At 44.0% G+C, this 20,582-nt stretch overlaps 1 protein-coding gene across 1 annotated transcript in view; it reads right to left on the bottom strand.

Moving 5' to 3' along the window:
• Positions 1 to 20,582, bottom strand: part of LOC139706379 (calcium-dependent secretion activator 1-like) — a 196,913-nt gene that overhangs the window by 103,932 nt on the left and 72,399 nt on the right. Inside the window, 2 exon segments of the mRNA XM_071614040.1 lie at positions 1,174 to 1,240; positions 14,991 to 15,130. Of these exon segments, the coding sequence (XP_071470141.1) occupies positions 1,174 to 1,240; positions 14,991 to 15,130 (207 nt within the window).

Below are 20,582 nucleotides of genomic sequence, written 5' to 3'. Positions count from 1 at the left end.
AATTTTTTTTTAAAAAGGCTTTTCAAGGATATACTATTACTATTTCTGAAAAACTTCTGTCTTAGAAACAACACTCAAGAGAACCAAGATAGTCTTTTTATATTACCATGTATCATTAATAGCACTATATACATCTGCCTCAGTAGCTATAGATGCACAGGTGTTCCTCATAGAATTGTTCTTTTTTTGGTACTAGAGATTGAACCCAGGTGTGCTTAACCACTGATCCACATCCCCATCCTTTTTCAGATTTTCTTTAGAGTCAGGGTCTCACTGAGTTGCTTAGGGCCTTGCTAAGTTGCTGAGGCTGGCTTTGATCTCGAGATCTTCCTGCCTCAGCCCCCCAAGCTGCTGGGATATCAGGACAGCATTGTTAATAATAACCCACATTGAGAAAGCCCAGAAGTCCATCAAAAAGGGAAAATTCTACAGGGTACGGATCCAGAACTAAATGCGGATGGAGCCAGAGCTATATGTGTAAATGTGGAAAAATGTCTATAATAGCTGGTATGAATAAGTTGTGGAGACACAGGAAGACTTCGGTTAGCTTTGATCTGGAAAAAAATATTTTATCAAACATGCTTATGGGGGCATTGCTGAAGACTTTTGAAAGCCCCCTCACCAAGAGAGTGAAGTATTCTCCTCCAGATAATTCCAAATCGAATCGATTAAATAATAAAATAGACGCAAAAAGTCCAACTGAATTTTGATCTTGCTCATCATGCCTACCTCAGGGCTTTTAGAAATACCAAATTACTTGAAGACAATGTCAGTGTCCCTGCTGTCTTAATCAGACACATGTTGGCTCCTTCCTGGGGTCCTCCTCCATCCCTGCCAGAGAACTGGGCAGAGTGGGGCCTTCTCTCCTTATTTATTTGATATACTTCTGTATTGTTAGAATGAAAAAAAAAATAACAGGCATTCCTTGATTTTTAAAAAAATGTTAAAGTGATACAAAAAGGAAAAAGAGCAAGAGGGAGCCTTCTAGGTATTAGAAATGTTTGTTTCCTTCTTTGAATGGTGTTTACATGGATACATCATCTGTAAAAATTTATCCAGCACAATGTTTGAGCTTTGTGTCCTGTATGTAAGCTACACCTCAGTGAAAAAGCATTCATTCTTCCTCGCACATCTTTATTGCGGACAGCTCTTAAGACTGAGTTAAAGAGTTACCTGCACCAACACAAAAAACCTTTTCTTCCATCTCTTCCAGACATTCTTACCGATGGCCCATAAATACCTAGGGGAAAGAGAAAGACCAGAGCCGCATTAATGTGTGAGTGAGAGCACAGGAGAACACACTTTACCAGGAAGCCTGGTGCTCCTTCACCGGAAATGCAGGAGCCCAGGAGCAGAATGCAGATTTAGGAGCTCTAGATAGTAGAGAACAAGGAGCAGCAGCCCGGGTTCACTTCCATGGACAGGAGGAGCTGTGTCCCAACATCAGACTCGAATCAGATGCATTGACTGATCCCAGAAAGCACCTTGGAAAACCACCTGGTGACTTAATGTGTTTATGTGCTAAAAAGTCTTTAAGGTAGGGAATTTCCTGAAAGATATTGTGCAAGGCTGGTGTGTGTGTGGGGGGTGGAGTGCAAAATCTCACAATTCTGCCTGTGTCACCTCTTGCCAGGCGTCCTTCAGGAAAACCTTCCCTTGCTATCCTTTGCTCTAATTCTGGCAAATGCGAGAAAAGCATATTACAGGAAGGAAGTTCCATACCAAGGAAGGGCATCTCCCTTTTCCAAATGTTCTTCTGTTGGTGGAAATTTGTCTTTATATAGAAAAGCGAGATAAGAAGCAATGTTAAAAACTATAGAGGCATAGCTCAAAGCACTCTGGAGATTTTCAGATCACGGTTACTTAATTCCCCTTTGGGCATGTGGACCCTGCACATTGACCTGGAAGTGATAAAGGAGGTGAGCCTGGCTCTTGGCAGACTCTCCAGATTGAAGGGAGGAGAGAGATCTGGTGCCACTCAGATACATCCAAATTCTCCAGTTGCACAACTGGCATCACCTGCTAACATACACCCACTGGACAACTTCTAAACCTTCATTCACCTAGAAGCAGACTGAATTTCCATTTTGGAACATAAGGAAGAATGCACCTAAATAAAATTTTGACTGTCTGATTTGTTTTAGGAGCTCTTAGGCCCTCCCCGCTTGTGCACCCACCCCCCCCACGCCCCTGCAAAATCAACTCAGAACGTCAAGACAGAAACCTGGAGTCATCCGGGGTCCCTTTGTTTCCTCATGCTTATTCCTCAGTTACCAAGTGCAATGGATTTTCTACCTTCTGGAAAATTCTATCTGCTGGAAAGTTTCTCCCTGGCTCAATCTTCTACTTCCCACTTCCACGATTCTAGTCCCTACCCATGATTTTTGCTTCTGGGGACAACAAAATAATCCTCTTAATTAGTTTCAGGCATACAGGAAGGATTTCCATCCAGTTCCTGACCATGAGATGAACCCCACCATCTGCAAATTCTCTTACACCAATTCCCTGTGCAAACTCTCTCAGTGGGTCTCCCCTGTCCACATGCAAGAGCCCCAAATGGTGGCCTCTCACTTTCCACTCTCATGGCTTGGCTCACATCTGTCTACCTAGTGTATGATTTACTTGATGCTTTTTTCTTTAAATTGACTTACCTAACATGAATTGATTTATTTTGAAGGGAAATTTTATGGCATAGACTTGACACACCATATAGCAGACATTAGAATGCCTAAGTATTTATTTAATGCATGCTAGTCTGCATGTCACTGAAATCATCTTATGTATTGTGGGTGGCACAAATACTTGGGGGACTTCAGCTTAGAGGGATCAGGTCTAGCATCTTGCCCTGGGACAAAACACTCTTCATTTTGTACACCTGCTCATTTCGCCAGACTCAATTTGCCTGGGCTGTATTATCTGGGATTTCTGACCACACAGAATGTTTCACACCTGGTAACTCTGCCATCTTGCTGCTCCTCATGCTAGGGCTTATATTTTTCCTGAATTTAAACCATACCTCCATGTCATCACCTCTGGGGCTTGTGGATAATTCTGCGGTTACAATTATTCCTCTGCTATGATTTCCATCATATTTATTGTCCCTCTGGGACTGCTAGCTCTTTGAGGGCAGGAAGCCTGGTCCTTCTTTCTAAATTCCTGGTCTAGAGTCTTGTTTTTCCTTCTCAAATCCTAACATTTCCTGATACTGGGTAAGTGGTTGATGGCTGTTTGTTATGTTTCATTTGGTTTTGAGTGCTATGCTTTTAAGAAACCAGAGCAATCTTTATAAATATTTTGATGAGATTTTAAAATGCCATCTATAAACATGCAATCCATCACCGTGCTTTTTGTGTTTTCCTTCCAAAGTATACCCCACCTCTTTCCAGCCCCAATTCCAGTCCCAGTCAAGTCACACCATCCTCATGTGGACCATGACAGAGGCCTCCTTTCTTTCCTCCTTAATCTTGCCCCTTTGCTGCATTCATTACACAGTAGCTGGACTGATTTTTCTAAAAGGGTAAATCAATACACTCATTTTAGTTAAGGATGGAAGGGTTTTTGCAGGGGAGGTACTGGGGATTGAACTCAGGACTCATAGGCACTCAAACACCGAGCCACATCCCCAGCCCTATCTTGTATTTTATTAGAGACAGGGTCTCACTGAGTTGCCTAGGGCCTCGCTAAGTTGCTGAGGCTGGCCTTGAACTTGAGATCCTCCTGCCTCAACCTCCTGAGCTGCCGGGATTACAGGCATATGCCACGGTGCCTGGTCACAATTATATTTCTATTTAAGATGATCACATCAGCTGCTGGGTAGAGAATACCCTACAGGTAGAAGGGGCAAGACAGAAAATGGAGAGACCAGGGGGAGACAGTGGCAGGGGATCAGGCAAGAACAGATGGGGGCTGGAGTGAAGCTGAGGTTCACCATCCAGCAAGGCTGGATGGCTGGAAAGTTTATTAGCCCCAAGCTACTGCCAAGGCCAACTTCCAATGTCATTTCATGGAACACCTAGCTGTTCTGATCAGTATTCTTAGCCTTTTTGAAATGCTAATGTCTTCATGGCAGAAATGGACACAAAAGAGATATTATGGTTTGGACGTGCGTGTGCATCGTTTTATGTGTGAGATGATGCAGGAGCATTTGGAGGTGAAATGATTAGATTATGGGAGTTACAACCTAATCAGTAGGTTGATCCAGTGATATGGATTAACTAGGTGGTAGCTGTAGACAGGCAGGGTTTAGTTGGAGGACCGTCACAGAAGGTGTGCCTTTGGGGTTTATAATGTATCTGGTGAGTGAAGCCTCTGTCTCTCTGCTTCCTGATCATGTCCTGAGTTGCTTTCCTCCTCCACACTGTTCTGCCATGAGGTTCTGCCTCACCTTGAGACCCAAGGAATGGACTGAGACCTCTGAAACCATGAGCCAGATAAACTTTTCCTCCTCTAAAAACTTGCAAATCCTCCTGCCTCAGCCTTCTGAGCCACTGGGATTACAGGCATGTGCCACTGCGCCCGGCTACCTTTCTTGTTGCTCTGTAGAACAAGGGCAGCTATGGCTCCTTGCTCATGGGGTTGTTGTGAGGAGACAATGAGATAGCGCTTGTGGAATATAAGCATGAGTTAGGGTAAGAGGTAGATACACGATAAATATTAATTTAGTATGAAATATCTGTGTCCAAAGAAAAATGTATAATTAGCAGTAAATAATCATTAAATCAGTTAAAAAAATCTCTTCAGACTTTTATACACAGGGAAGTATATTATATAAATATCAAATTAAGAATATGGGGGTTGTGGGGTAATAGCTCAGTGGTACAGCACTTGCCTAGCATAGGCCCTAGGTTTGATCCCCAGTGTCTTAAAAAAGAAAAGAAAATGGGAAAAAATTTTGTATTTTGATTAAGAAATGGCTGGTATGATCATAATAGTCTCATTATTTTCCAGAATTTTCTCTTGCAGCTACTAACTATTTACCCTTTCCACTTACCTTGTGTCTACATAATAGGGTTCACAAGCCACAACATCTAATGAATGGGTTTATAGATTTCATTGATGAGAATGGATGTAGAGAAAAAGGAGTTCACTAGAAACCACAGGATGGGATTCAGATTGAATCATTACTTTGTCCTTCATCCTGGCATTGACATGACTTTATGATGCTCACAGGAGGGGTTAAGGGCTCAGGGATGGAGCCATGTTGCAACCTTGAACAAATTAGTAGACTTATCCTGCCTCAGATTTTCATCCATACAAAGGGGATAATGCTAGTACCCCATTATGATGATTATAAAAATAATATTGTACTGTTGTAATACATGATTATAACCATGGTACCTATTTGATAGGTGGAAAGGATTAAAGCACAAATACAAAATTCTTGGACTAACACCTCCCACAAAGCACAGAGTTACTACTAACTACCTTGCTGGGCTACTATTCTTATTTCACAGTTGAGGAAACTGAGGCTGAGAAAGTTAAGTCACGTGTGCAGGGCTGGTGAGTTGGTGCAGCCAGAAGCTAAACTCAGAGCCATCTGATTCTGAAGCAGCCTCTTCCCCATGTGCTTCCTCTTTCCATTCTGGATGATAAACTTGGGTTTCTTCATTGAATAAAGAACATGGAGGTAGATAGAGAGAAGACGACTTCTGGGGACCAAGGAACAGGTAGAAGAAGCAAAAAGCTCTGGGGTGCTATTGCATAGTAGGGTGACTATAGATAATAATTGTGTACATATATATATTTCAAAGAATTAGAGGAAAGAATTTTGAATGTTTTCATCATAAAAAAGTGATAAGCAGTGATACCTTACTTTAAGCATTACATAATGTTACGGTTTGGATGTAGAATATTCCCCAAGAGCGTGTGTTGAAGACTTGGTCCCCAATGCATCAACATCCAGATCCTGCAGGTGGGGCTTTTGGGAAGTGATTGAATCATGAGGACTCTAACTCATTAGTAGATTAATCCATTTGATAGATCAGTGGTTTGACTGGACTATTGAGAGAAGGTGGAAAATATAGGCAGGTGGGGTGTGGTTGGAGGAAGTCAGTCACTGGGTGGGAGTAACATTGGGGACTATATCTTGTCCCTGGCCTCTTTCTTTCCTTTCTTTCTCTCTCTGTTTTCTGGCTGCCATGAGTAGAACAGCTCTCTTCCATCGTAACCTTCCGCCATGATGTTTTGCCTCACCTCAGGCTCAAAGGAATGGAGTCAACCAACCATGAATTGAAACCTCTGAAATCATGAGCCAAAATAAACCTCTCCTAGGAGATTATGGAGCATCATAGGGGCTTTTGAGAAAGGGTCTTTCATTTTTCTTTTCTTTTTTTTCAGCGGGGGGGTAGTGGGGGGTTGATCTCAGGGGTATTCAACCACTCAGCCCCATCCCCAGCCCTATTTGGTATTTTATTTAGAGACAGGGTCTCACTGAGTTGCTTAGGGCCTTGCTTTTGCTGAGGATGGCTTTGAACTCGCAATCCTCCTGCCTCCTAGGAGGAGAGATTTATTATATTCTTGTCAGATATTTTGGTTACAATGACCAAAAGCTGTCTAACCCATACAATGTATACCAGCACTGAAGCATTACATGGGATTCTGTAAATATGTACGATTTTATGTTTTTATGGATTCTTTAAGAATAAATTCAAATTTCAAACAATTTTAGAAAATGAATGGCTATTCATCTTTTTCTGGTTAAGAGCTTCTGAAAGAAAAAGCTGATGGGATCCAAGAAACCCTACATCAATTCTCCTTGGGAAAGTCCCACTGTCTCTGGGTGAGGGCGGGGCTTCCACTCTGAGGTTTTCCTGGGGATTTTTTGCTACCATGGCACATGCCAGAAGGTGTCGAAACCAAGAAGAGCTGAGAGCTGCAGGGCCCTGGTTCCGTAGTCAGGGCTGGCTCTGCATTTGCTCGGGTTGAAACATGTTTGTTGAACAGAATGTGCGGTACCTGGAGCAGATGGCAGTTCTGTGGTTGCAGACACACAGGTGGCTCTCCCTTCGAGCACCTCTCCCTGCAGCCTGATCCTCTCTGTGTGTACCCTTTACTTTCTCTTTGGATTGTCTGGAGATGCGGAAATTTGGATTTGTCTTCGATAAATCCGCATTCCAGTATTGTGCATGGCAGTTGGGTCTACTGATTATATCTCAGATTGGGGGAAATCCCTAAGTGTGAATTCTTTCTTTCTTTCTTTTTTTTAATTGGAGATGGACACATACATTTATTTATTTTTATGTGGTGCTGAGGATTGAACCCAGTGCCTCACACGTGCTAGGCAAGTGCTCTACCACTGAGCCCCAACCCCAGCCCCAACCCCAGCTCCTAAGTTGGGATTCTGTTCCTGTCATTAACTCTCCTTTGGCTTACCTGCCCCATGCCTCAGTTTTCTGAGCTGTAAAATGGGAATAACACAACACACAGTATCACAGGTTGGTTGAGAAGATTTATGGAGTTTATGTGAGTCCAGGGTTTAGTGCAGTGAGATCCCAGAGATGTCAGTCTTTCCTGTTGCTATGCTCATGTTCATAGCAGCAGAAATGGTAGCCGTGGTAGAAAGAGCACAGAGCTATCAATTTTATAAAGGGTTCACTTTGGGACTCCTTATTTGAATTTATATTCGGCTTTTGGGTGTACATCTGTTGGGAAATCAAGCAAGGTTTGGTTTTAGAGCTCTGAGTCATATTTTACACCCCAATTCCAATCTATCCTTTTCTTGTAGCATCTTATGAAAGCCATGCCAGTGTGTCATTGGCATCTCTGTCATTTGCCGAGGGTATCTGAGCTATGTGAGAGGGAGCTAGCGAGGACTAAAAAGAGAAGAGGAAAACGGGTTTGGGTTGAACTTATATCCTAGAGTTTTGAATCCCCCAAAGTCACTGAGTGATGAAGGATTACCCTGTCCTCAGTGTCCCTCTGCCCTGGAGCAATGTGTCAGGGAAGCACCGTGGTGATGCTTGTAACTTTTTATTTATATACATACATACACACACACACACACACACACACACACACACACACGGACAGTCTTGGTTTGTGTGGCGTTTGTGAACTTCATATGGCAGCATAGATCTGCTCATTAAGAATCTACTGTGCTTAGCAACCACCTCGCACGTGGTGGGTGCTTAGTAACTACTCATGGAGAAAATGGCTTATGGTGCGTGTTCTTTTAGGATTTTTTGGCATGAGCATCATTAAGTGCAGGGAAAGGACATTTCCCAGAATCATCTGCTTCTGGCACTTATGCAGGTCAGGATGGCTGAAGGGGACATGGAAACCAGAGATGGGCCAACATTTCATCGTGAGGGGACCTGAAGTCAAAAGTCGCTGGCATTGGTGCTCTTCTGGTCTGGGTGGAGAGTGTGGCCTGGCCTTGAGGGAGGAATGGCTGCATTTGCTGTCACCATGTCCCTGTGCCACCATAGTGCCTGGAGCATCATAGGGGCTTTTGAGAAAGGGTCTTTCATTTTTCTTTTTTCATTTTTTTTTGCAGGGGGTGGGTAGTGGGGGGTTGAACTCAGGGCCACTCAACCACTGAGCCACATCCCCAGCCCTATTTGGTATTTTATTTAGAGACAGGGTCTTACTGAGTTGCTTAGGGACTTGCTTTTGCCAAGACTGGCTTTGAAATCGTGATCCTCCTGCCTCAGCCCCCCAGGCTGCTGGGATTACAGGTGTGGGCCACCATGTCTGGCTTTCTTTTCTTCTTTATGACTTCATGATTTAATCTTTTAGATTTATTTTTACTTGATATACAAATTATATCTATATCTATATCTATATCTATATGTGGTATATATACCCAGATGTTTTGAAATAGGTACACATTGTGGAATGGCTAAGTTAGATTAATTTGTGATTATTTCACATAATCATCATTTTTTAATAGTGGGAATACTTACAAAATACTCTCAGTGATTTTCAAGTGTACCATATGTGATTATTAACCAAAGTGACCATGTCATATAACAGATCTCTTGATCATTGCTCTTTGTTAGAAATTGCTTATGAGAATTTCTTTTAAGGAGAGAGGTCACAGTGAGACAGAAACTCACTTGGGATGCTTCCTGCTCATTTATGGGAGTGCAGGAGAAGAGGGAGGGTCGGGAGGCTGTAGGTGCCTCACTAGTGGGGCAGCTGCCCAGCAGGAAGAAGAATGGGTTGGGGAAGAGAGTGCAAAGGGATAGGACAAACAACACAGATGACAGCTTCCACTACCACCAACCACTCTTGTGTGGCTCCAGCCCTTACCATGCATCAAACCTTGCTCAAGGTGCCCAATATGGAGTAACTCATTTAATCCTTACCACAACTCATGAGATAAGCACCATGCTACCTCCATATTATGCTGAGCAAAAGGAAGCTCAGAGAAGTTCAGCAACTTGCCTAGAGCTAGGAAGTGGTGGTGCCAAAGATTCCATTCTGGGCACTTTTGACCTGATTGGCATTGAGAAATAATAGCACAATAAAGAAAGTAAGATAGAATCTTGAAATTATTCATTTATTTCAAAAGGAAGTAGAAAAGGGGGTGGGGGTGGGAGAAAACAAGATCCGATGGGACAAAGAAAACAAATAGCAAGATGACAAATAGCAAACTGATAAATTTAAACCATGTCAGTAATCACATGTAATATAAATAGGCTAAATATATCAGTCATAAGATCCGGAGATTCAGATAAGGTTTAAAAAGCTAGACCCAACTCTATACTGCCTACGAGAGAGACACATTTGAACTCTAAAGACAGAAAACAAAAAGCAAAAGATAAAAAAGGATTCCCCATGCTAAAGTTAGATTTTGGAAACCTAACTTCCACTTCCACCTGTCCCACAAAGTAAATTTAAGAGAGGGTGTTGCCAGGGATGGAGAAGACCATTTCATAATGATAAAGAGGTCAATTCATCAAGAAGAAATAATCATTTAAATGCTCAGGCATCAAATAGCCAAGCTCCAAAATGCATGGAACAAAAATGAACAGGGTGGCCAGAAGGAAAAAAAAAAACACAAGAATCCACAATCACAGTCAGAGATTTTGATAGCCTTCTCTCAAGAATTGCTAGAAAATCAGGAAGAATATAGAATATGTGGACAACAAGGTAAAAACCATTTGGTATGGCATTTAGAGTTAGGAAGTTAACCAGGGAGATAAAATCGAATCCTGAAAATCCAGGTAGTCTGGTTTGAGTGTCTCTTGCCAGCAGTCCTGGTGTCCCGGAGACCCACGGGGAGGACAAAGGACCGGGATGGTTTTGAAGGACAAAGAATCCTAGAGCAGAGGCACAGTTAGGAAAACAGAAGAGGAAAGGGGGATCTTAACGATGGAGGGCTCTATACTCTGTCTCCTTTGAGGCTTGCTAGCACGTAGATGGAAAATCAGAATATCTGTGACTGACTCTTGGGTGGTGGACTGTGGTTCTTTGAATGAACCCAAAGCAGAGCCACGTGGAACACTGTGATTTAGTCCTTGGTTAAGATGGAACTGAGAGGAGTAAACAAATGTAGACCCAGGACTGAGGCTCACTCCCACCTGGGCAAGTCCTGTTACCGTGTTATCCCTCCGTTTCTCTATCTGTCAAGTGGAGGATTCATTCATTCACTTATTTTTCTATGCAACCAATAGTCAATTAGACTTTTGCAAGATAATCAAACCCTGTACGAGGTATTGCGACCAAAGGAGACAAGTGTCCCTTCCAACAAGAAACTCACAGCCTAGTAAGGAAGGAAGACAATAAACTAGTGAACAAAGAAACACGAGGGATAGGGTAGGGTAGGATAGGACAGGAGCACTGGTAAAAGCAAAGGAAGAAAAGGTGGGAGAGAGGGGAGACATGACCCAGGGGGCCAAGGGGACATTCTGAGAAGATGCAGAGATGTGCAGAGATCCAGGTGAGCCCATAGGGACGTCCGAATGGAGGAAAGGGGACATCCTAGGCAGGGGAAACAGGAAGGGCAGGGGTCCTGATGGGAACCTTTTTGGGGAGGTCCAAGGAGGCCAGGGGCTGCAGTAGTGATCAAGGTCAGCAATGGGGGGCCTTGTAGCCATGGTAACAGTGCTGGTCCTTACTTGGAATGAGATGGGGACTCATGGGAGGTTTCCTAGCATTCAGATGCCAGGATCAGGCTCCTATTTTTTTTTTAAACCACCATGGCTTCAGAGTAAGAAACAGAGTGCAGGCAAGCCAAGTAAGGAACAGGGGAACAGCTCAAGTGAAGGGGAGAGGGGAAGGGGGCGCAGGGCCCAGTGCAGAGAAGGAGATGGGGACGGGTGGGGAGCTCTAGAAGATCCTGAGGGTGGAGCGAACAGAACTGGATGATGGATGAGACGTGTGGTGAGAAAGAATGAGACTTGTCAAAGAGGACTCCAAGGTGGTGGGTCTGAGCATGTGGGTGGAGGGAGGGGCCATTTTCTTAAGATGGGGGGGCAATCTTTCCCAATTCCTGTAAAGGCTGTCTCAGGGATGAAATGAGAAAGTGGCTGTGAAGACACTTCTGGAACTTGAAAGCACCATCTGGAGGTAAAAGATGAAAAATTAGAAAGCCACTTTGAAGTTGTTAATTCTCAAATGTGCCCAGATACCTCTGTTCTAAGACCAAAAGAAAGAAAGAAAAAAAACAGTGTTGATTTTTCTCATTGGCATTTTTATCTTTAATAAGGTTATTCTATATGGATCCGTGGTTCATTCAAGGATCTGTTTCACTTCATCGAGGAATATTTCACAGTAATTCTGATTTTCATCTTATGTGTTAAAGTGGATATTATATATATATATATATATATATATATATATATATATATATATATATATATATATATATAATCTTAGCCATGCTTCTTAAAAATTCCCCCACCTCTCATTTTCTAAGCTGTGATGTTGCTTTGATAATTTTATCACCCTTCCCCACATAATAGGACTCAATAAAACTATTTTAAGCTTAAATGAAAAAAAGATATTGTCCACGAACATTTTTTATTTTTCCCTGAATCATTCCTCATGCAGCTTAGGGTGTTCACCCCTGATTTAGGCCACCTTGGGTCTGATTGTGTTTTTAAGGAACTCATTGCTCACTTTCAGAGCTATTTTAGGCTCTCTTGGTCATTTTAAAATGGCGGCCTCGGCAGACAAATTAGTTATGGCATCTGACAGAAGGAAGCTGTATATTTTTTCAGTTGTTTAGAACAACAAGGTAGCCTGAAACACATTAATTTTTACAAATGAGTCAACAGAAAAATTCCGAAGTCCAGATCGATTAATTCAGTTTTCAACACTGTGAAGAAATAGAATGTGGGAAGTGGGATTGTCCAGTGGGGACACTAATACCCATGCCAAGTGTTGCTTTGGAGAATAGTGTTTGTGAAACTCCTAGTTCAGTGTTTCAGTGGGCCCAGGCTACAGGGTGAGGTACCGATTCTTTTAAGGAAATTAAAAAGAAGCAGTTGAGAGGACAGATCTACTCATCCACATTCTTATTCTCTTGTCTACCATTCTCTCTTCCATCTGCCATTTCCTCCTTGTTTTTCTCTTTCCCATTCATTCCTGCTCACTCATACTCTGGTTCCTTTAGCAAATGTTTACAGACTCCGTTTTAGTTAGCTTTTTCATCATTTTGACCAGAAGACTTGAGAAGAACAAGTAGAGGAGAGGAAGTGTATTTGGGTCTCATGGATGGTCAACTCCAAAGCTCTTAGACTAAAGTGAGGCAGAAGGGAGGTGTGGTGGAGGAAAGCAGCTCAGGTCATGACTCAAGAAGGGAAGTAGGTGGAGGAGAGAGAGGGAGAGAGAGATTGATTTGCTCACCAGGGACAAAATATACACCCCAATGACCCACCTCCTGCAGCCGCTCCCTACCCATCTTCAGTTACCACCCAGTTAACCCCTGTGAGGGGATTCATGGGGATTCATCCACTGATCACAATCTAATCATTTTGCCTCTAAACATTCTCACATTATTTCGCACATGAACTTTTGGGGGACACCTCATATCTAAACCATAACAGAGTCTTTATGAACCCAGGTTTTGTTAAGGTTGCAGGATCTTTCGTTGTGGACAGGAAATGAATACTATAGGAAGTGAACAGAATACTCAATTCCTTTGTCTTGAAACTAGGATATTGACTCTTGAAAGGGAAGTGGTGTTAGGGAGAAATGCCATTAATGTTTCTGGAATATATGGAAGGAGTGTGATGGGGAGAAGAAGAGCTGACCTCAAGAAAGCTTTCTGAGATGCCAATTTGATTGAAGAAAGGCTGGCTGAAGTTCCTCAGGAAGGACCAACTGTATACTCTGGGCCTGGCCCACTCCCCCACATCCTCCTCATGACATAATCCCATCTCAGGCTCTGGGAATAATCTGGTCTCAAGGAAGTTCAATGCAAATTCTCCAAGGCCAAACTGAAGCCTGGGTTCTGTTCTGTTCCACATCTCCAGGTTACACGTGGCCCTGCTCTCTCTGGAGTCTTCTGGACCTGAACCCTTCTGTGCCCTGATTGGCAGGTAGCTATCTTTTCCTGGCCTCTCTGGATTTGGTTGCTCCCAAGAACATGGAGGCCCTAGGGGGAGGTCCCTGTTCTCTCCTCTCTGACTGCATTCTGTGGTGGGCTCTCCTCCAAGGGGATGTTCTCTTCCTGTTCTGGTCACACCCTCCTGGACTCCACATGAACTTCTGTTTCAACTTGCTTTAATCCATGGTTAAGCCTTGATCTCAGGTGTCTGAATTCCCCAAGCCTCCACTACAAACAGATAATCCTCAGTTTTCATGGTGGGGTTACCACTTCTAGCCCTATCCTAAGTGAATTCATTAAAAAAAAAAAAAGGAAAAGAATTAAGGGGACATTTCTGGTGTCCAGAAAGGCCAAGCAGAATGAAAGCTGGTTGGCCAATAGCCCCTGCAGAGCACTTGATAAACGTCCCTAGGTCACTACACAGCACAACTGTTCCCAACTTATTTAATAGGCCACGTCTCAACATAGGCCCAGTCATCAATAAACACTTCCTCACGCAGCTTAGGCTGTTCACCCCTGATGTAGGCCACCTTGGGTCTGACTGTGTTTTTAAGGAATTCATTGCTCACTGGTGGCTTTGTAAAATAAAACCATATTTTACCTATTCTTGTCCTATTCTGTCCTCCTTGAACTTACCTAGTTATTCATTCCACTCCAACCTCTAAGATAATGAAGATAATCACAATTTTTCATTATTTTTTTGCTCATTCATTTCTATGTGGCAGCAAACCCTCAGAAAGTTCCAGTGGGAACTGACCTCCTCAACATGGCTATGGCAGCTGCTCCCAGCTCACTGGGGCAGTTGCTGACCAAGGGACACAAGTGGGTGATTTGTAGTCTGGATGAGCTCTAGGCGTGTGACAAGGGGCATGGGACCCAGAAGAACTCCCCACACTAGACCCCTTCGCATGCTTCCTGTAGGGTTTGAATAGTACTGAAAATCCTCTCAGAGGAAGAGAAGGAAATTATTCTCTGTTGATGGCAAAAAAGCCAATACAGAGATCATCAGAAGTGAGGAAGCTCAGAGTAACTTTCACAGTCAAATTTTTTGGTTTTGGATTTAACCCAGGGACACTTAACCACTGAGCCACATCCCCAGCTCTTATTTTATTTTCTATTTAGAGACAGGGTCTCACTAAGTTGCTTAGGGCCTAAGTTGCTAAGGCTGGCTTTGAACTCAAGATCCTCCTGCCTCAGCCTCCCGAGTTGCTGGAATTACAGGCATGCACCACTGCACCTGGCTTCCCAGTCAAATATTTTAATAACCTCTCATGAATGTTTTTGACTTCCTTCCATGTGGTTCTCTGAAGATCAGTCTTGTATTTGTTTTGTTCATTTTTTTTTTTTTTTTTTGCAGTGCTCGGGATGGAACCCAGCCAGGGCTCTGCACCTGCTCTCCTGCTGAGCTACGTGCCTAGCCCTCATTTGATTTCTGTCTTGGAAAAGGAGTGGACACATGTCCCACATGACCACATGGGGATGAGACACTTACCCAGAGTGCTTCATGTTTTGGGGCTTATCCATCCGGACGGCAAGTTTGATTTTGAGGTCTTGATCAGGGCAGTTTTTGGAGACTGTCATTTTGTGCCACTCAGACTGTTTGGGGCTGTTTGGGGTGGGATGGAGGATGACCTGTAGGGAACAAAGGGACAAATGTGTTAGTGGGACAATACAAGCATCACGATGGGCATGTTTTTGTGGATCAGAGACTTTGCTGCTGAGATGTGGAGTGACGTGTCCAGGTCCCACAGCCAACGTGTCATCTACTCACAGAGGCTGGCCAGGCCTGAAGACAGACAGGGCATTCTCTTGCTCCCTTCTCTCTTTTCCTGGCCAAGTTTGTTAAAAAAAAAAGTAAGGATCATGACTTTTGTGATTTTTTTGTTGCTTTTCCAAAGTTGAAAAACACAAAGGAAACCCTGATCAGAGAATGGTGTTATTACCATCATCCAATAATATAGATGAATGAAAGAGGTCAAGCTAGAGACCACTTCTACTCCATTCCTTTCTTCCTTCTATATTCTCTCTCTCTATATATATATATCCATATATATATATATATATATATGTGTGTGTGTGTGTGTGTGTGTGTGTGTGTGTGTGTGTGTTGTGTGTGTGTGTGCATTTTAATTGTAGAATATTATATATTCATTTTTTTTATACGGTGCTGAGGATCAAACACGTGCTAGGCAAGTGCTCTACCACTAAGCCCTCTCCCCCCCATTCTTTTTTTAAATATTTTTTTAGTTGTAGATGGACACAATACCTTTATTTTGTTTATTTAATTTGTTTATGTGGTGCAGGGGATCAAACCCAGTGCCTCACGAATGCCAGGCAAGTGCTCTGCCACTGAGCCACACCCCAGCCCCTCCCATTCTTTAGGATATCTTTTACTCTTGCAAGAAGAGAAATTCCTCAAAACCCACAGAGGAAAATAGAAAGGATGTTATCAAATAGATAAGAAGTGTTAAGATGGCGAGAAGGAAGTCAGGTGTGGTGGCACACACCTGTAATCCCAGAGGCTCAGGAGGCTGAGGCAGGAGGATCGTGAGTTCAAAGTCAGCCTCAGCAAATTAGTGAGGCCCTAAGCAACTTAGAAAGGCCCTAAGCAACTCAATGAGACCCTGTCTCTAAATAAAATATAAAAAAGGGCTGGGGATGTGTCTCAGTGGTTCAGCCACTTGGGTTCAATCCTGCCCCCCACCCCCGGCCAAAAAAAAGTAGATGTAGACAAGGGAAAGGGGTCTTTTAAGGGTCACAAGTCAGTCAGCCCAATTCACCTGGACTGGCAATCTTGTCCCACACCATCCAGCTTTGCCCTGGCTTGGAAGGAGGCATAGGTAGCTTGGTGAGAGATCAGCTCCAGGAAAATGCTTTTCAGAGGCACACATCAGAGACGGCTCTTAGACCTGGGTGTCCTACCTCGGTTCTCATTGCCTCAGAGGCTGGAGGTGACAGAGAAGTGGACAACCTGGGCAATCCACTTTCTCACTCTGGTTGTCAGAAACCAGACAGAATCTGCAGAACATGCAGTCGGGGAGGAGTGGAGTCGCTGGAAGAGCTACGCTAAGGAAACATGGGCACAACAAACACTGGGCTCTGTCTCCTGCGATGGCAGCATGCCCAGCTTTGTTCAGGTGGCTTGGGCTGTTTTCAAAGCATCTATTTTCCCCAGGTGCAGGGAAAGCAGGTTCCTTTCATGGGCTCCTTTCCCCAGTGGAGAGGGTTAGAAGAGACTCGAAGTCTCAGCAGTGGACACTCTGGCCTTCCTGGTCCAGCCTCAGCTTTGCTCAGTCCTGCCAGCATGGTCCGTGCTTGGAGGACAGGTGCACATGGCCTTCCCCGTGACCTGAATAAGGGCTCGGAGAAGGGGACTGGGGCAGAAACACGGCAACGTGCTTCCATTGTGTGATATTTCCACCCATCTCTCTTTGGGGCCTGACCCTTTTTTCCATTAACTTCCCTCTCGATGATGAAAGAAAATTGATAACTTCTTGCAAAACACAAAATTCCAGTTTCCCCAGTGTTTTATGATGTGGTTGAAACAGAAGAAGGCCTGGAGTTCCAGATCAGTGGCTGCCAAAGATGTTTGATCAAGCTCAACTTCAGGGAAATATTTTTTGAGCAATGAGCTCAATACCCAGATGCCAACATTTAACATTAAAATTGTTTACTTTGTATTCGTATACTACCTTATCAGATGTATCAAAGATAGACACAAATGTAGAAATTTTAAAATGATGGGATAGAGATCAAGAAAAAAAAATCCCTAATTTCTAGTACACTTGGCCTTCTGTATCCTTAGGTTTCGTTTTGATGGATTCAATCAACTAAAGATTGAAAATGTTTGGGAAATAAATCTGCACTCAACATGGTACAGACCTTTTCTTGTCTTTCTTCCCTAAACATTACAGAATAGAACAACAGCTATTTACATAGTATTTACATTCTATTAGTGTTATGGTGTGGATGTGAGGTGTCCCCCAAAAGCTTAAGTGTGAGATAATGCAAGAAGGTTCAGAGGAGAAATGACTGGGTGGTGAGAGCCTTAACCCAACCAGTGAATTAATCCCCTGATGGGATTAACTGGGTGGTGGCTGGAGGCAGGTGGGTGTGGCTGGAGGAGGGGGCATTGGGGGCGTGGCTTTGGGGTCTCTATTTGTCTCTGGAGAGTGGAGTCTCTCTCTGCTTCCTGATCACCATATGAGCTGCTTCCCTCCACCACACTCTTCCTCCATGATGTCCTGCCTCCCCTCGAGCCCGAGGAGTGGAGCCTAGTGGAGCCTGCTGTCTATGGACTGAGACCTCTGAAACTGTGAGCCATCAAATAAACCTTTCCTCCTCTACAGTTGTTCTGGTCAGATCCTTTAGTCACAGCAGCTAAAAAGCTGACTAAAACAATTAGGTAATATAAGTAATAGATGGTTTAAAGCAGATGAAAAGTAGGGGATATGCAAGCAGCACACATTTTACACAGGAGACCTGAGCATTCAAAGATTCTGGTATCTGCAGGGGGTCCTGGAACCAGGCCCCAGGAACTGAGTGATCATTGCTGGTCATTGTGGCCATGTTCTATGGTGAGCTATATTTTAAGGGATCATCTCTATTTAGGGCAAGGTGCATTGTTAATGACACTGGGTGTAAACCCAATAGAGTAAATCCCTATAGTTCTGGGAGTCTTCTAAATACTGTCATACCATCCTGACGGACAGCTTGTCCTCCCTGGTCATGCCCTGCAGGCTGAATCTGGGTGGTGACTCTGGCATCTTTTTTATTTTTCCTAAACTTGCATTACTAGTGTCACCTTCAAATCAGAATCCCCTGCTTGTGATCTTTTTAGGCCTTTTGATCATTCTGTGAGGGTTAATTGGTCAACTATGTGTAAGTGTCTAAGTTCACAAAACTGGCACTAGCAAACCTCTCCGGGCCAATATGTCATAGGACAAATGATGGAAATGAAGAGGAACTCGGGGTGTCATGGCATTGGGAAGACCTCTCCCTTCCCTTAAGGATGCCCACCTGTCACCCTACAATGCATTCCAGATCTGGAGTCCTGACACTTTTGGAGATGGGAAGAGGGAGCTGCTGGACCCAGTGAAGCTGGCCCCCTGTCCTGAGCTAGTTTGGCCCAGGAGTGGACAGGTTGGGAGGTAATGAGTGGCAGGGAAGGGCTGGTGGGAGCAACCCAGGCAGGCAGCAGGATAGGTCCTTGGCTGGCTTCTCTGCTCCTTCCCGCTTGGCAAAGTAGGACAGGAGCGGTGCCCTGGGCACCCGGAGCTCATTAACAAGCCTCCCACCATATGGATCCTGGGCGCGTGTCCCACCAGCAATATGGTGTCCATTTAAGATGCAAATGGCTGCTGCTCATTCCTGGTCACTCCACAGTGACCTCCTTCCCCTCCCTGTGGTCACTCCCTGGGGAGACCTCTTCTGCAGAGTGGGTGGAGAGATGAGGTCACTGCGGTTCTCTTGCATCTGGGTCCCCACCCTTGACCGCCCCTGTATAAGCGTCAGGCCTGTTGAGTGATGAGGGTCCTTCTGGGGGCATGGGAGCCCTGGGCAGATCAGACACCTCATCTGCACGTTCCAGGCTGCTAATCAAGCACTTTGTCATCTCAGCCAAGGCCCATGTGTGCTGGGCTTTGATGTGGGGTGGCTGGTATGGCGACCACAGCCCCCCTGCAGTAGGCTGCACCCCAGCCAGCTGCAGCTTCTCCTAGTCACCTGGGCATGTAGTGGAACCGGCTGGGGACTGCTTTACTCTGGGCCCTCACCTGGCTGATTTCCACAGCTGAGCCTGGATCTCTCTCCCTACCTGTTTGCACGCCCTGGGAAAGGCATCCCTGCTCCTCAGACTGACTTCTGCCCACTTACCACACTGCACAGAAATTTCTGGATTTTATGCCTATGCCCTGTGAGCTCTGAGAGGCTAATGATTTTTGCTTGCTTTTATCCCTGCTTACTCGGCACACGGCACTAATGATTAGGCACAGCAGGCCTGCAATCATATTTGTGGAAAAAAAAGTTTGATAACATTGCAGTGTTGGCTTGGGTATGGGGAAACAGGCACTCTCTCATGCCTTTTGTGGAGGTATAAAATGGCATATGGACAATTTGGCAGTAACTGTTAAATTCAAATTGTGTTCAGCAAAATATTTCTTTTGAAATTCATCTTGTAGGCATATGCAAGAAAAAAATAAATAAATTTGAGGCTACACACCAAAGCATTCTTTATGCACCCAAAGATGAAATAATCTAAAAATTCATCAACAGAAGATGTATTGAATGAAATATATCTGCACAGTGGAATACTATACAGCCATATAAAAAAGAACTGGGTCACTATGGGTTGCAATGGACTCATTTCCAAATATGCTGATGTTCCAACTGATGGATAGGGCAGTAGTTATAAAGTAACTTTCAGTTGTGCTTTCTGTTCTTAAATAGAGGAATGCACACACACACACATGCTATGAATGTATGTGCAGATAATATTTTGGGAAGAATATGCCAGGAATTGCAAAAAAAAATGTTTCATTTTCATTGCAAAAAACATTTTCATTGTGGTATCTGGTCAAGGTGAAAGAAACTGTTATGGTTTGTATTTGAGATGACCCAGAAAAGTTCATGTGTAAGACAGTGCAGGAAGGTCCAGAGGAGAAATGACTGGGTGGTGAGAGCCTTAACCCAACCAGTGAATGAACCCCTGATGGGATTAACTGAGTGGTGGCTGGAGGCAGGTGGGTGTGGCTGGAGGAGGGGGCATTGGGGCGTGGCTTTGGGGTCTCTATTTGTCTCTGGAGAGTGGAGTCTCTTTCTGCTTCCTGATCACCATGTGAGCTGCTTCCCTCCACCACACTCTTCCTCCATGATGTCCTGCCTCCCCTCGAGTCCCGAGGAGTGGAGTCTGCTGCCTAGGGACTGAGAGACACTGTGAGCCTTCAAATAAACTTTTCCTCCTCTAAAACTGTTCTGGTTGGGTCCTTTAGTGACAGTAGCGAAGAAGCTGACCAAAACAGGGATCATTAGTTTCCACTAGTATCCATTTTTATTATTTTTAAACCATCTGCATGGATTATTTCTT

The sequence above is a fragment of the Marmota flaviventris genome, chromosome 1, assembly GCF_047511675.1.
Source record: "Marmota flaviventris isolate mMarFla1 chromosome 1, mMarFla1.hap1, whole genome shotgun sequence".
Classification (NCBI taxonomy): Eukaryota; Metazoa; Chordata; class Mammalia; order Rodentia; family Sciuridae; genus Marmota; species Marmota flaviventris.
Note: the sequence above shows the minus strand (reverse complement) of the source record. Positions and strands in the feature narration are given on the sequence as shown.